This window comes from Mandrillus leucophaeus, unplaced genomic scaffold, assembly GCF_000951045.1.
Source record: "Mandrillus leucophaeus isolate KB7577 unplaced genomic scaffold, Mleu.le_1.0 Scaffold69, whole genome shotgun sequence".
Taxonomy (NCBI): Eukaryota; Metazoa; Chordata; class Mammalia; order Primates; family Cercopithecidae; genus Mandrillus; species Mandrillus leucophaeus.
Window position 1 is genome coordinate 3469640 of NW_012107474.1, and position 14957 is coordinate 3484596.

The following is a 14957-nucleotide window of genomic DNA, read 5'->3' on the forward strand; positions in this document are numbered from 1 at the left end:
CCGGCCCATTTGTTTGCTTCTTCTGAGCCCCTGCTCAGCTCTCTTACCTGGTAGTGCACAAAGCGCATGTCTCGGGAGTAGAGTGCAGCTGTCCACTGGCAGCTGTGGCCCAGGGGGATGGCTCTGGCCAGCTGCTCCAGCGTCCTCTGGTGGTGGGGGTAGAACTTGTGGGCCAAGGTCAGATGCAGCTGCTTGGTGCAAGGCTTCACGGAGCAGTCTGTGAAATCAGGGGAACACAGAGGGTGCCAGGGCACCGTTACCTAAATGCCTCCTACCTCTGACCTCCGTGCTTCCTCAACAAGGCAAGGGCTGTCAGAACTCAGAGCTCATTCGGCCCGCCCAGAACTCACATCATAAAGGAGATGGCTGGATCCCTGTAGATTTTTCCAGGAAGTAGGAAGGAGGAGGATGTGGAGATGTGGGTTCAGGGTCTTGGGGGCCTATCAGTTTGCAGGCTAGCTGCCCGAATGCACGGTTCAGATGCACAGAGGAAACGACTGCTCCATTCCCGGGCTGTGCGCGTTACCCAGTGGCCTGGACTCGCAGGCCCGAGCTCCAGTTCAGTGGCTTGTTTAATTTCAAGAAGAAAACTCTTTAGGCAACAAAACTATAAACCACACAGTATCTTTAAGGTTCACCTTGTTTTGGTGAAGCAGGAAGTCCTGGGAGTGGCTGAGCCTCACGTCTTTTTAGGTGTCCTCTGCCCCTGCGGTCCTAGCCCTCCCTGGTCTGCAAGGGGCTCTCGGGTCAGTGAGCAGAGCAGCTGGCATCACTCAAGCAGCCAGGATCTGATTTCAGTGGAGCCACAAAGTATTTTATGTCCTAGGGAGGCGGTCGGTGTCTTGACGGGAACAGCACAGACTTTGGTGTCGGATAGACCTAGTTTTAAGCCGTGCTGTGCCCCCTTTTGCAGGGCGACCTTGACCGAGCCTCTGGGCCTGACCCAGTTTCTGCTTCAGCAGCATTCGCTGGAGGACGGCAGCGCCTGCTTGCCAAGGCTGCAGTGGGAAATCAGCCTCCTAACTTCAAGTTTCCTGCTAGAGACGCTGGGTCAGTGCACAGAGGTCCCCTCCCCCACTCCACGGCAAGGCACTGACAAACAGGATCTGCTCATCCCCTAAAATAGGTCAAGGGTGATGCAAGTCTTTCCCTGGAGCCCCGAAGTTGGGGCCCACTGCTGTCTCCCACGTGAGAGGTGAGCCTTTAGAGGCAAATGGGAAGCTCCCACGGTCTCTAGGAAAGCCCGAGCACTGAAGCTGCGCAGCCCAGAGCGGCGTGAGTGTGTAGGTGGTGGGGAAATTCCTTTTCTGACTTTTGTTTTTAGCAGTCAGGGAGGACGGCCTTGCCATGTGAGTGAGTGTAGCCTGGTAAAGACCCACTGCCGGTTGCTGACGTCACAGTGAGTCACACCGACTTCTGAACGGGCCCCTGTGTTTCCTTCTCTCTGCGGACCTGTGCCTATGGGCACGTTTCACTGGGGAGGGCCAACGCAGGCAGAGTGCCTCATGCACTTGCCCCAAGAGGGACCTCGGCCACTTCAGAGCAGTGACTGGTCACTCATCACTGAGAGAGGCCTTCTACCCCCTCAGTGTCAGGCTGAGGGCATAGGGCATGGGCCATGGAAGGGCAGGACAGAGCCTGCTGAGGCTCAGGGCGTGGATGTGAGGTCAGTGCTGGCTCCCACAGGAAGTGGAGCTGCCCAGCATAAACCCAGCCAGCCAGAACAGAGCTGGGTTCAGGTCCCAGCTCCACCAGCCTGGTTAGGGGACTGGATTGGTTTCAAACAACAGACATTTATTTTCTCCTGTGTCTGGAGACTAGAGTTTCAAAATCAAGGTGTTGGCAGGGCTGTGCTCTCCCTGAAAGCTCCCGGGAAGGGTCCTTCCTGGCTTCTTCCAGTTTCCGGTGGCCCCAGGTATCCCTTGGCTTGTGGCTACATCACTCCAGTCTCTGCCTCGGTCAGCGCATGACTGAGACAAAACAGTGGACATGACTTGATTAAGGTCACGCCACTCATCCGTGTCTCTGTGCGGCCTCTACACTTCCCGGGACCCACCCTAATCCTGTGTGACCTCCTCCCAACCAGTCGCATCTGCACAGGCCCTATTCCCAACTGAGGTCACATTCTGAAGTTCCTGGTGGACATACATTTTTAGGGGATACCACTCCACACACCACAGTGACCTTGGGCAGGCACTTTACCCTTTTCAGCCTCAGTCTTTCTGTTTTTAAGATGCTGCCAGTGAGGTTCACTGGGGGAGGGCTTGGGTGTGAAAGAGCCATCATTTGATAAAGGAGACTAATCCACAAAGACCGGGGGTGACTTTCTACTTATCCAGCAGATTCGATCTCCAGACTCACAAGCTGCCATCTAAGTGGAAGCCCAGGATTCATGGATGGATTTACAGGCCAGGATCTGTGTTTCATGCATGTCTGAGGACAGAGACGGACACACTCCCGGGGAGAGAAAGTGGGGAGCCCTCCCACCAAGGCACTGCAGCCTCATCAGATTTCAGAGTTGACAAATCACGGCAATACTGAGTGCCTTCTGTGTCCTGGGAACTATGGTGGGATGGGCCACAGACTCAGGCAACACTGTTCTTGAAGAGTGAGAGCCCTCATTGTTTTGTAGAGAAAGAAAAAGAGACAGAGATAGTGGACATGACTTGATTAAGGTCACGCCACTCATCAGGGACACAGAAAAAAATCACGCCTTCTGACATCAAGTCCACAATCCTTTCCACTAAACCCCAGTGGTAGCTTTGGTCTCCAGACCAGGGCTGGTGTTCGGAGAGAAGGGAATTTTGATGATTCTCGATATGAGTCTACATAATCTTTCCCCGGAGAGGCCAAGGAGAGAGCACTAAGCTCATACTGAAAATACAGAAATAAGTCATGTAGGACTTGTGTGTCTCCCACTCAAGGCCGAGCAGGGGAGGCCCTGACTCCCTATGTGCCCCAGCCTCCAACCCCATCACGGTCACCCACTCAGGCTTGATGCTTGGCACACCCTTCTGGGGCACTTTCCCAGGCTGTTGGCATACAGCTAAGCATTTGAGAAACCACATAATGCGAATAAAGGTTATTCCCACCTAAAGAGAAGACCAAAGCTGGTCCGGAAGCTTTCTAACGGCTTACATTTTTGAAGGATGTAGTGGCTCACGAAGGGAGGCGCTAGTTTAATTGTTCAGCCTCAGGTTAAGGCCATGTCCAGGCACCTGGCTGAAAATCCAGAAGTGGGAACTGGAAGTGCCTGGGTGAGGACAGGTGCAGCCACTGAGCCTGGAAGAAAGCCCACCCAGCCATCCCACCGTTGCTGCTGGGCTCTGCCCCCCTGGAACCCACCCACGGAAATCCATGTGCCAGGAGCTCGTCCCTGCTGCACAGAGCTCACTCACCGTGAACCCGGCCCTGTGTTTGCCACTGGTCAGGGCTGCCCACCTGCTAAGAGAGATGCTTCCGTGGCGAAGGTCATCGCGAATTCCCGGATGATGTCTGCGGGGCTGCCGTTGACGAAGAAGCCGAGGTAGCTGATGGAGGAATGGAGAGCCAGGGGCACGGCCGTGGGGAAGGAGCCCAGGAGTCTGTCTCCAGCCCTCTTCAGTGCCTCATACAGGCACTCCACCCTCTGGTCTTCACACTAAGGGGACAGAGACAGAGCCTGTGTTTCCACACCTCTCATCAGAAGTCATCTATTGATTTAATTAATAACAATCAGGCAGCAATTCAAGTGAGATTCTTTTCTGTTCAAAGCACTGTAACATAATTTATTGCGTCCCTGTGTGTCTGAGGTTATGGATTTGTTCTATACCTGGACCTCGGTTTTTCAAATATTTCAGGTAAGTTTCTTTGCGGAATGGAGTCTCCTTTAGGTGCCCAGGTTAGAAATCCCCTGGTCCTTGAACTGCATCCCCTCCCTCCACCGCATGTGCTCGTCACCTGCCAGGCCCTTTCCTCAGTCCCATGGCCCACTGCTTTGCTCAGGTCTGCATGACTTGGCTTCTGGAGGTTTCTAGAAGACTCCAGGGCTGCCCAGGCACTGCTTAGAGCCTGTAGTGAGGGGGACTCAGCTGCACTTCCAGCTGTGGTGCTGCCGTCTTGTCCACGGCTGAGCACTGAGTCAGGTTCCACAGGGGCCTCCTCTAAGGACTGAGGCTCTGCCCTGCCTCCAACCCTCTCCTCCTCTTTTGCCTTCACCAGCAGTCTCTCCCCTGTGTGTCTCCTGCACTTGGAATTCTGCCTTGGGGTCTGCTCCCTGGAGGACCTGAGCCTGCACAGCCCCTGGCCTGGCCTCCATGATGGCCCCCATGTGGCTGTAGGACCCTCTTTCTGATGCAACTCCCACCCCTGAGGCCGCAGGCTCTCTGTCACCTGGAGAATCCCTCTCAAGGGTTCAGCCTGCCCACAGAGCCCGACAGGTGCTGGCCCAACAGCCTTGCCCATGGGGCTCCAACTACCATCCTCTAGCCAGACACAGCCTCTCCTGGCATCTGGGCTTGGTGTTGCCCACTGCCCTGGTCAGGCTGCTTCCTGGGCTTGAAGACCTTCCCAGTGCCATTGGCCACATCAGACCACAGGGGAAACCTGACACCACATCCTCCTGGCGGGAGATGACCTGATCCCTTCTCTTCCCAGCACCGGGCTGCCCTTGGAATTTTCCATAGTCCTTCTTACAAGCCCAAATATGAGGCCAGATCACAGTGTTTAATGCAGCTTCCACCTCCCTGTGGACAGGCCGGCCTGACGTTCCTCCCTGTCTATTTTGTCTGCAGCCCTCAACAGCACTCAACACAAAACCACCCAGTGAACCCATGTCCATTCCTGAATCCGTCTCACATTGTGTTTCTTCGCCTCGGATATGTAATTTTCAAGAATAGTCAGATTATAAATGTAGCTGTGATCAATATCACACTTCAGAAGATTAGTGTTTTCATTTTACAGCATCAAAGGTACACAGTGAGTCTCCGTTACGCTCTTCTGGCTGCGAGGGGAGCTCCACTAACCATGGCCAGGCCAGACCCAGGGTGAGGGACTGGGAGGAGCTGACAACAGAGGGAGGTGTGTGAGTGTGTGTGTGTCTGCCCATGTCTATATGTGTGTGTGTGTCTGTGTGTGTCTGCATGTGGGTATGTCTATGTGTGTCTGTGTGTCTGCGTATGTCTATATGTGTGTCTGTGTGTATGCATGTGTGTATCTGTGTGCATATGTGTGTATGTGGTGCTTATGTGTCTGTGCATGTGTATGTGTGTGTATCTAATGTGTGTCTCTGTGTGTGTGTCTGTGCCTCTCTGTGTGTGTCTGTGTGTGTCTATGTGCATGTATCTTTGTATTCCTGTGTATGTATATCTGTGTGTATCTGCGTGCATGTGTACCTATGTACATGTATGTGTGTCTGTGTGTGTCTGTGTATGTCTGTATCCATGTATATATGTATATATGTGTATGTCTGTGTGTATCTGTGTGTCTCTGTGTATGTCTGTATGCATGTATGTGTGTATATCTGTGTGTGCCGTGTGTATGTCTCTGTGTCTATCTGTGTGTGTCTGTGTGCCTATATCTGTCTGTATGCATGTATGTGTGTGTATCTGTGTGCATGTGTAAGTCTCTGTGTCAATCTGTGTGTGTCTATGTGTGTGAGCTATGTGTGTGTCTGTGTCTGTGTTTGTGTGTGTGTGCTTGTGCCTCAGTGGACTGGGGAAGGAGCTGGGGGCCAAGGCCTACCCTGATTTCTGAGCTGTGTCACACAACTTGGGCTGCCTTGCCTTTCCGCGTTAGCTCCAGAAGGTGAGCCAGAAGGAGTCTGCTTGTCACAAGTGCCATTGATGTCGATGTAGGGTGAAAACTCTCTCGGTTTGCCTGGGGATTTCCCAGGCTTAGTCTTGTGTTCGGGGAATCCCTGCAAGTCTCGGGCAATCTGGGGTGGTGGTTGGAGGCTTTGGAAGGTGCTGCTTCTCCTGGGACATCTTCCAGAAATCTTTTACCTGCAGAGGTTTGCATTCCTCCTTTCCATCCAGCACCGAGGGGCCTGGTGTTGGAATGGAGGGTTCCTTGGGCCCTGATGGAATCCCTTGAAATGGGTGGGACATATCGGTTTGCCAACAGCAGAGTTGGGGCCAGGCCGTGGTAGCGGAAGTGGGTGTGCCCTTCCTCAGGCCCCTCTGGTGGAGCTGAGGAGGGCAGTGGCTGTCTGTCCCTCCCTTCTCCTTATTTTCTCCTGAGCAGTCCCCACATCCTTCTTGCTTTCCCAGTGCCCCTGTGGAGCTGCCCGCTGGGCCATTTTGTGCCACTGTGGAGCTACCCACTGGGCCATTTCTTTCTGAATCAGAGGGCTGGTCCCTGAGACAGGGAAAAGTTTTGCATTTGGGGGTAACCAACAATCACCTGTCCTTGGAGTTGACTTATCACACATTTTGGAAGGGCCAACTCTGTTTTAGGGGCTGTGCTAGTTTCTGAGGGTGCAAAGATGAGTGAAGCATCTGCCTTCCCTTGAGGGACTCAGTCTGGTGAGGGATGCAGTGCTGCACTAGACACATGGCCCATATGATACAAAAGTGCCACTAGACACGTGAACAAGAAAATGGGCGGCAACTTCTTTTGCCTGGGGAGCTGGAGAAGACTCAAAAAGGGGAGAGGATAAATGAGTTGGGTTCTGAAGGATGAATAGGAGTTGACCAGATGAAGGCAAAAAGGAAAATAAAGGACTGCTCACATGAAGGTGCCAGCTAATGATGCAGTTCTGGACCATCCCATTTAAATAAGTCAACTTTGTCCCATCACGGCCTAGTTAGCATAGAAAAAATGCCTCCAGCTGTGGTGATGATGAGCATCGAAGGCACACTGGGTTGACTCACCGTGAAGAAGTCACAGAGTGTCACATGCGGGAAGACCTCATGAGCTCTGTTCTTTGCACACTGGCGCTTGCTCTCTCTCCAGAACTCTTGAAGTTTTTCCAGCAGGGGCCCCGTTGGACAGAGGAAAAGGGCATACTCCTGGGGGATGGGGTCATCTAGGGAAGGGTCATTGCCATGATCATGTAGCCTGCAACAGAGAGCAAGCCGGCTTCACCCACTGTCACAACAAAAAGATTTTTCCCCTTCGAGGACACACAAGAGAATGACAATGACAGCAATGCAGAATTATAGGGCACACTGAACACATCATATATGCTCATGACATAAATTAATCTCACAGCCATCCTACTGGTGGGAGGCACCTGCAGCAGGGCTGTGTGTGGCACAGACCTGGTCAGTGCCCGTGCTGCTCTCAGACCCACCTTAGTCTGATTCCAAAGTCAAAGGTGGAAAAAAATGAAAGGAAGTTGACATCAAGACCCAAAACCTGGTCTTCAAATGATCTGTAGGCCCAGCATCTCTTTGATGGTGTGGGAAAATTTTGTGGGAAAACCTCATATTTGTATTTTACCTCAAACTTCAAATTACGTATAAAAACCAAAACCAAAAACCTAGACAAAATTTAGGTAGCTACTACGTTTCTTTAGATTCAGACTGTTAGTTTGTTTTATTTTATGTTTGAGATGGAGCCTTGCTCTGTCACCCAGGCCGGAGTGCAGTGGCATGATCTCAGCTCACTGCAACCTCCGCCTCCCGGGTTCAAGCGATTTCCCTGCCTCAGCCTCCTGAGTAGCTGGGATTTCAGGCAGACAGTTATTTTAAATTAAAGGAAAAATGACGGATGACCCAACATAGGAGTTTTTTGTCACTAACAATAAAAATGAAAATAAAATAGCTCCGAGACAGCATTTTTCTCATCTGTCAAGTTAACAAAGATTTTTTAAAATAAAAAGTATAAAAGTTCTGCTCAATGTGCCAAAGGTGAAGCAGGACTTAAGGACAGACTTTTCAACTTTTATGTGAAGCAATTTGCCCATAGGTATTGAGAGTCTTAAAATGCCTACACCCTTTGAACTAATAATTCTACTTCCAGAAATTTCTCCTGAGGAAAGAGCATGAAGTACTGTATAGGCAAAACTTTACACGTGAAACATTTATTTAGGGTTATTTAGAATAAGAAAGAAGAAAAACTCCATAATTGATAGCAAATCTATTTATCGTGCATTCATGAGAAATCGTGCTTTTGAAGAATTTCTAAGTACTCAGCGAAGTGCTTGTGATATAATTTTCAATTTAGAAAGCAGTATTCAATCACTGAAGGAAACAGAACTTATGCAAGACCATATTCTCTTCAATAAAAATCACAAAGGAAGTTACCTGTCCTCCCCATCGTGATTCCTACCCTCCCCCTTTCCAGGGTTCAGCCCGGGGGTGAAGCTGCTTTGTTTTCTCTCAGAAAGTTAAGTAATGGACTTACAGATAGCACTTGTTTTACATAAATCATAAGCCGTTGTTCAAATTATTCTGCAACTGGCATTTTTCCTCCGCCATGTCTTTGCAATTAATCCCCGTTGATACACACATGTCTAGTGAAGTTCATCAGTGTGAATTTGTTAAAGGCTGTGTAATAGTTCATTGTGTACATATATAATGTTGCACTTGTTCATTCTCGCATTGATGAACATCTAAATTATTTTATTTTAAAACCATTTAATAACCCTGTAATCAAGATCTTCGTACATGTCTCTTTAGGCTCCTTGCGTTTCTACAGGGAATCTGCTTAGATCCTCAAGCAGGCTGGTGGGCTGTGCACATTGCCAGGGTTGGCAGACACCCAGCACTGCCTCCCTCAGTGACACCAGTGACGTGTGAGGCCCCCGCTTCCCTCATCCTCATCAATGCTTGGAGTTACCTTGTTTGCTCTAATGATATCTTAATTTGCCCCACCTCCCTGGTTACCAGTGAGAGGTTGGGGTGCTCTTGACTGAGTCTAGGGGACCCCAGTGCCTCCCTGTTTTTTGGTGGGTTTCCCAGTCTTATTGACTGGGTTGCAATGGGCAGGTGCTGGCCATGCCCCTCACAGCAGTGGGCTTGTTTCTGATTCAAAATTGGCAACTGGCTTCAGTGGGGTCTGTGAAGGCATTGCCCATTTTGCCGGTGGCCTACACTTTCTGGAGGAGGAGGAGCATCCCATTGGGAACTCTGCACGCTCAGAGGCCCAGGATCAGTAACTGCCCCCTGCTTTGGGGAGGGCTCCAGCCTCCAGGGACCTGGCTTTTGTTGTTTGATTTTCCCCGTGGCTATCTCAGGGCAGAGGATGAAGGACTCCCCACAGCACATCCAGGCGGGAGAGGGTCTTAGAGAACTGGGGGCCCTCCTCTCCATCCCCAGAGCAGAGAACAGGCCCATGGCAGCGGGTGACTTGCAGAATCACTCACACAGCTGGTACCTAGTGAGGCCACCTCGAATCAGAGCCTCACCTGACCCACACACCTGGCGCCCTTAGAGGGCTTCATGACCACCAGTAAACTCCCTTCTCCTCAGAGGCAGCCCCAGAGTGTGGTGGCCGCTATTTCTATCAGCAAAGATGTCAATTATGTCTCAAATCTTTCTATCAATAAACACAAACATCCTTCTATCTATCTCAATCTTGTCCATCATAGTAGGCGGTTGAGGAGGACTTAGTCAAACACAAGGATGCAAAATCCTAGCCTACTCTTCAATTACTCATATAGGTTGAATATTAGCAGTACTAATATATAACCCAGATGTTACCATTTTTACCCTAATTATTTACTTTATTCTAACAATTACCCTAATTTATGTGCTTATCACAACACAACAATTATGTCTTCCCCATTTACTCAACAAAGCACATGAACCTGTACTTCTTGGCAGTCAAATTGGATTGAATCAGATTTGTAAGTGAAAAAAGCCTTGTTAAAAGTTCTCTCCATCTCTTTCCATGGTTAACCAAAGCCCTGTGCTGCTCCCTCAGTGCACTGTGGATAGGCAGGGAGGTTATTTTGTTTTACTTCCGCAGTGGCCCCATCCCACCCAGAGGCTCCCGGCTTTTCCTGGTGTCCACCCTGGTGGGAGGGAGCCCTCGAGCACAGGGCATTCAGTCCAAACACCCCCAGGTCTACAGGAGCAGCTGCACTCACCAGACCAAGGCTTCCTCCGCCGTCTTCCTCCCCGTGGCTGCCAATGCTTTCAGCCTGCAGAAGAGCGGACACAGGCACAGAGTCACGTAGCCCATTCTTGGGAAAAGGGTCAGAGAGGGGGGGTGTAGCCTTGCACACCCAGGATCTTTGGGATGTGCTCTGAAGAGGGCCTGATGCTGAACTTCCAGCTGGCGCGTGCCCAGGCGCCTGTCCCCTGAGTGTGCCATTGTGGTTTTGGACAATGCTGACCAGCTCACACCTCCCCACCACTTTCCTTCCCTGGCTACCTGCTTCAGCCCTTGGCACGGGGTCTCAGTGCTGAGGACCTGACCTCCGCCTGCTCCTGCAATCCCATTCCCTGGCCTGCCCCTCCCCACTGCCTAGAGCTAATGGACCCACCTTGTGGAAAGTGCCCCCAGCTGGGACACACGCTTCCCTGACAAACGCTTCCTTCGCCCCAGCATCACTTAGCGAAACGGCCCGATCCCCAGGCTCGCCTCCTACACCTCTCCCCCGCTGGGAAACAGCCCTTCCCAAAGCACCCAGGCAGACACTTGTCACAGCTCACACAGTCCCCTTGCGTCCACGGCTCTGCCCTGCTAGACCAAAGCTCCCTGAACGCAGGGCTGAGTCTTATTCATCACGGTAACCTGGGACGTACGTACATTCCATTGAATTGGGTAGAACTGGACCAGATGAAACAGAATGGAATATAGATAAGGTAATTTATCAGGAATGCGTACTGGAAATGGCGGGCATCCATGAGGAGCCCACCACGTGATGCCCAATGCTGCTATTTGGGCGGGTACTGATGGGGCTGTGGCCACCTGGAGAGGTTTGAACAGGGCAGCCTTGGTGCAGGGCCCTTACTTTGAGGTGCTCTGTAAAATCCAGCGTGAACTCCTTCAAAGGCATGGAGACCTGGTTTGAGTCCCACCCCTGCCACTAATGCACTCTCTGGGCCCAGTGTCCTGCCTGCACTGGGTGGCAAGCAGTGGACAAAACCTGCCTTGTCTGTGCTGCCTGGACGGTGCCTGGTGGCCGCCCTGCACACGCCTGACCCCACTCCCCATTCAAAGCCCCCCGACTTAGCTCGAACATAACAGTGACGACAAAGCACTGACTTGGGGAGAAGAAAGGGGTTTATCTAGCTTCAAAGTTACTTCACCCAATTTGGCCAAGCTTTTGTTATAGTGTGGAAGGAAAGTTTAGCTCCTTCCCCAACCCAAAGTTACCAAAAGTGTGTTTCTGATACATTTTTCCATGTGAAAAAATGAATGGGTCGGATCTAGGGCACTGGTTTGCCATGAAAGCTGTAACCCAATGTTGGTATCATGTCCTCCCTCTCCGAGAGTGGTAACTCCGAGGGCTAAGCTCTTCCACATGCAGGCCTTTCCCTTGGGTCAGCAGGGTCACGCTCACACTGTGTCTAGTCTCCTACCCATTTGTTTCGTTATCAGACACTCAGGCGATTCTCCCTGAGGACAAGTGACTTTCCCTGGGCAGTGTGGAAGCACAGCCCTGCTGACAGGTGGTCCTGGTGGTAGAGACGCAGCGGGCTTTGGGGCCTTTCACATTAGAGTTTGAACGTCTTGAAATGCTACCTTCAGAGTCACTGAGCTGCACACAAAGAGGTTACAACCAGGCCCAAGCTCCTCCAGACCCCCAAAATGGAGCACCCGGAGTAATACATGGCTTCTGATTTTCACACATTTCAGGGTCTCCCATTCAGCCAGCAGAGCAGGTCTTTAAAAGGTCAAGAATATCAGAGGTATTCTTTTGCCTCCCTCGGCCACACATAAACTAACACTGATAATACACACACACACTAACACTAATAATAGCTGATGAGCTAAAAAAACAAAACAAAACAAAACTCATAATGTTTTAAGAAAGTTTACCAATTTGTGTTGGGCAGCATTCCAAGCTGTCCTGGGCCACACGTGGTTTGGACAAGCTTGGTCAAGATCACCTCATTTACGAAAAGCAGAGGAGGGCCCTGTGCAGAGGCAGTGTCTCACCCTGCAAGGTGCACTGCTTTGGCAGGAAGCTGTGCCCTCCACCCCTGCAGCTCCATGTGAGGGGCCGCAGCAGGGTCTGGCTCCAGCCCCGCTGGCTGGGCCCCGGGGTCTCTGGGCAGTACTCACGCGGTGTGCACCGGGAAGCCCATGGCCAGGAGGGGCTCCAGGAGCAAGGGGGTGCTGCGGCCCTTGAGCTTGTTGGAGACCTTGGCGTAGAGCTGCGTCTCCCCGGCTGCCATCTCTTCCTGCCTGTGGGCCAAGAAGCTCGCCTGCACACAGAAATGAGGAGATAAAGCAACAGGGGGAGAGGCAAGGCTGAGGCTGCGAAGAAAAACCTCAAGCCCTTTTTGATCTTTCTGACAAAAGTTGATATCCTGTTTGCATGAGATATCGGTTTTCAGAATTCTGTTTGCAGGATGCTGGGTGCAGCGTCCACCAATCCTAACTGTTTCCTCCATGGGGTTCGAGGCTAAAGGTCCAACTGAGCCCCTGCATGGGATCAGCCTCTACAGGGACTTGTCTAGTGTTTGGGAGCAAGAACGCATGAGAGCGTGGGGGAAGGAAGTGGAGGAGAAGTCAGGGAATGAGTTCCCTCCTGGATCCTGCTGGCCCCCTGCCCTGACCCACCCTGGATCCCAGTCTCCTTGTCTGCAAACAAGACATTAAATCCCACTTTATCTATTGTCTCTGCTGGAAAACTTACTGGTTCTTTCAGTCATTCGTTGACTTGTTTTTTTATTTTAAAAACTTTAAAAGCTTAATATGTGTACAGAAAAGTTGATGAATCATATGTGTATAGCTCAAGGAATTTCCATAAATGAACCCACACCCCTAATTCCCCCACGACCCAAAATAAAACAGGGCAACCAGGGGAATTTTGTACCTCTCCCACCTGAGGGGACATTTAGCGATGTCTGGAGACATTTTTGTTTCCAAAATGAGGTGGTGGTGGTGGTGCTGGGTGGGGTGGACATTGCGGTACTGGCACTAGTGGGTAGAGGCCGGAAATGTCACAGTGCCCAGGACAGTCTCCCCAGCAAAATGTCAGTAGTGCCAAGGTGGAGAAAGCCTGCTCTGGAACATTCTCAGAACCTCAGATGCACCTCTGCCCCCAGCCCAGCCTCCTCCAGTTATCTCCTCCCTCCCCCAGAAAGTAAACTGCTATATCGCTTGTACACGAATTGTGCCTGTTGTTGAGCCTCATATAAATAGAACCATATAGCATATTCTCTATCATGTCTAGTTTCTTTTTCCTCAAATTATGCCTGTAAAATTTATCCACATTGTTGCTTGTAGCCACAGTTAGTTCACTGTTACTGCTGTGTAGTATTTGATTAATAAATATACTGGCCAGGTGTGGTGGCTCATGCCTGTAATCCCAGCACTTTGGGAGGCCAAGGGTGGGGGGCGTGGACCACCTGAGGTCAGGAGTTCGAGACCAGCCTGGCCAACATGTTGAAGCCCTGTATCTACTAAAAAATACAAAAATTAGCCAGGCATGGTGGTGCACGCCTGGAATCCCAGCTACTCAGGAGGGTGAGGCAGGAGAATCATTTGAACCCAGGAGGTGGAGGTTGCAGTGAGTGGAGATTGTACCACACTGCACTTCAGCCTGGGACAGAGCGAGACTCCAGCTCAAAAATAAATAAATAAAATAAATATAACATAATTCATTTATCCATTTCTCTGTTGATGTGCATTCAGGAAGTTTTTAGTTGTTTTGCTATTGTAACTAATGTTGCTGAGGACGTTCTTGTATGTGTCTTTGAGTGCCTTGTGCATGCATTTCTGTTAGGTGTGCATCTAGGAGTGGGGTTGTTGGATCATAGAGCATGTGAAACTCCATTAGGAGCTGCTAAGCAGTTGTACAAAGCTCTACATCCTCATTCACACTTAATATTATCAGTCCCTAATTTTAGCCACTCTGTGGCAGGGGTGGTGTGTAGTGGTATCTCCGTGTGGTTTCCATTTGTATTTCCCTGAGGCATAATGATATTGAGCATCATTTCACAGGCTTATTGTCCATTTGAATATCTTCTCTGGGGAAGTTCCTGTTCAGATATTCTGTTCTTTTTTTTTTTTTTTCTCACTAGGTTGTTTGCTTTTTCTTGCCAATTTGTAGGAACTCTGGTTAGTTTTCTTCATCCTGTTCAAGAGATTGTTGTTGATCCAACATTGATGAAGATCACCTATGTTTCGTTCTAGAAGTTTTGCTACTTTTGCTGTTCATATTTAGCTTTATGATCCATTTGAATTCATTCTGTGTATGGTGTGAGGTAGGGGTAAACTTTCATCTACTTCTCTATTGAAATGGCCATCCTTTGCCCAATGAATTGCAGTAGGAGGCTTATTGTAAATCAAGTGACTGCATATGGATTAGTTTTTTCTAACTGTTATGCTCTCTTGTTTGATTTGTCCCTTTTTGTGCCCATTCTACACTGTTTTAATCACTATAGTGCTAAACCCTCTGGTTTTGTCTCTTGCTTTGTCATAAGCATTTAGAAATCAGGTTGCCATGGTGTGTCAGTGTGTCAACTGGGTAGTGCAAAAAGATTCACACCTACAATCAATTGATTTTCAACAAGGATGCCAATGAAATTCAATGGGGGAAAGGATAATGCTTTTGATAAATGGTGCTACAGGCTCATGCCCATAATCTCAGCACTTTGGGAGGCCAAAGTGGGAGGATCACTTGGGCCCAGGAGTTTGGGATCAGCCAGGGCAGTAGAGTGAGACTTCATCTCAAAAAAAAAAAAAAAAAAAAAATATTTTTTAAATGATTTGGAAATCGGGAGAGAGTTTAGTGCTAGAGACTCTTACCATAGATCCAAGAAGTCAAGGCTGCAGTGAGCTGTGATTGCATCACTGCACTCCAGCCTAGATGACAGAATGAGACCCCGTCTCAAGAAAAAAAAAAAAAA

The 14957-nt window shown here is 50.0% G+C and overlaps 1 protein-coding gene across 3 annotated transcripts in view; it reads right to left on the bottom strand.

Annotated features, from left to right (window-relative positions):
- Nucleotides 1-12401, bottom strand: part of UBASH3A (ubiquitin associated and SH3 domain containing A) — a 47773-nt gene extending 35372 nt beyond the window's left edge. For all 3 annotated transcript variants that reach the window (XR_001008495.1, XM_012002568.1, XM_012002567.1), the window contains exons 1-5: nucleotides 12163-12401; nucleotides 10016-10069; nucleotides 6852-7038; nucleotides 3442-3640; nucleotides 48-217 (exon numbers count right to left, since the gene is read on the bottom strand). Coding sequence is in view for 2 of the 3 variants with exons in the window: in XM_012002568.1 (XP_011857958.1) it covers nucleotides 48-217; nucleotides 3442-3640; nucleotides 6852-7038; nucleotides 10016-10069; nucleotides 12163-12275 (723 nt within the window). In the remaining variant the exon portion in view is untranslated. The remainder of the gene's footprint in view (nucleotides 1-47; nucleotides 218-3441; nucleotides 3641-6851; nucleotides 7039-10015; nucleotides 10070-12162) is intronic.
- Nucleotides 12402-14957: the final 2556 nt, after the last annotated feature.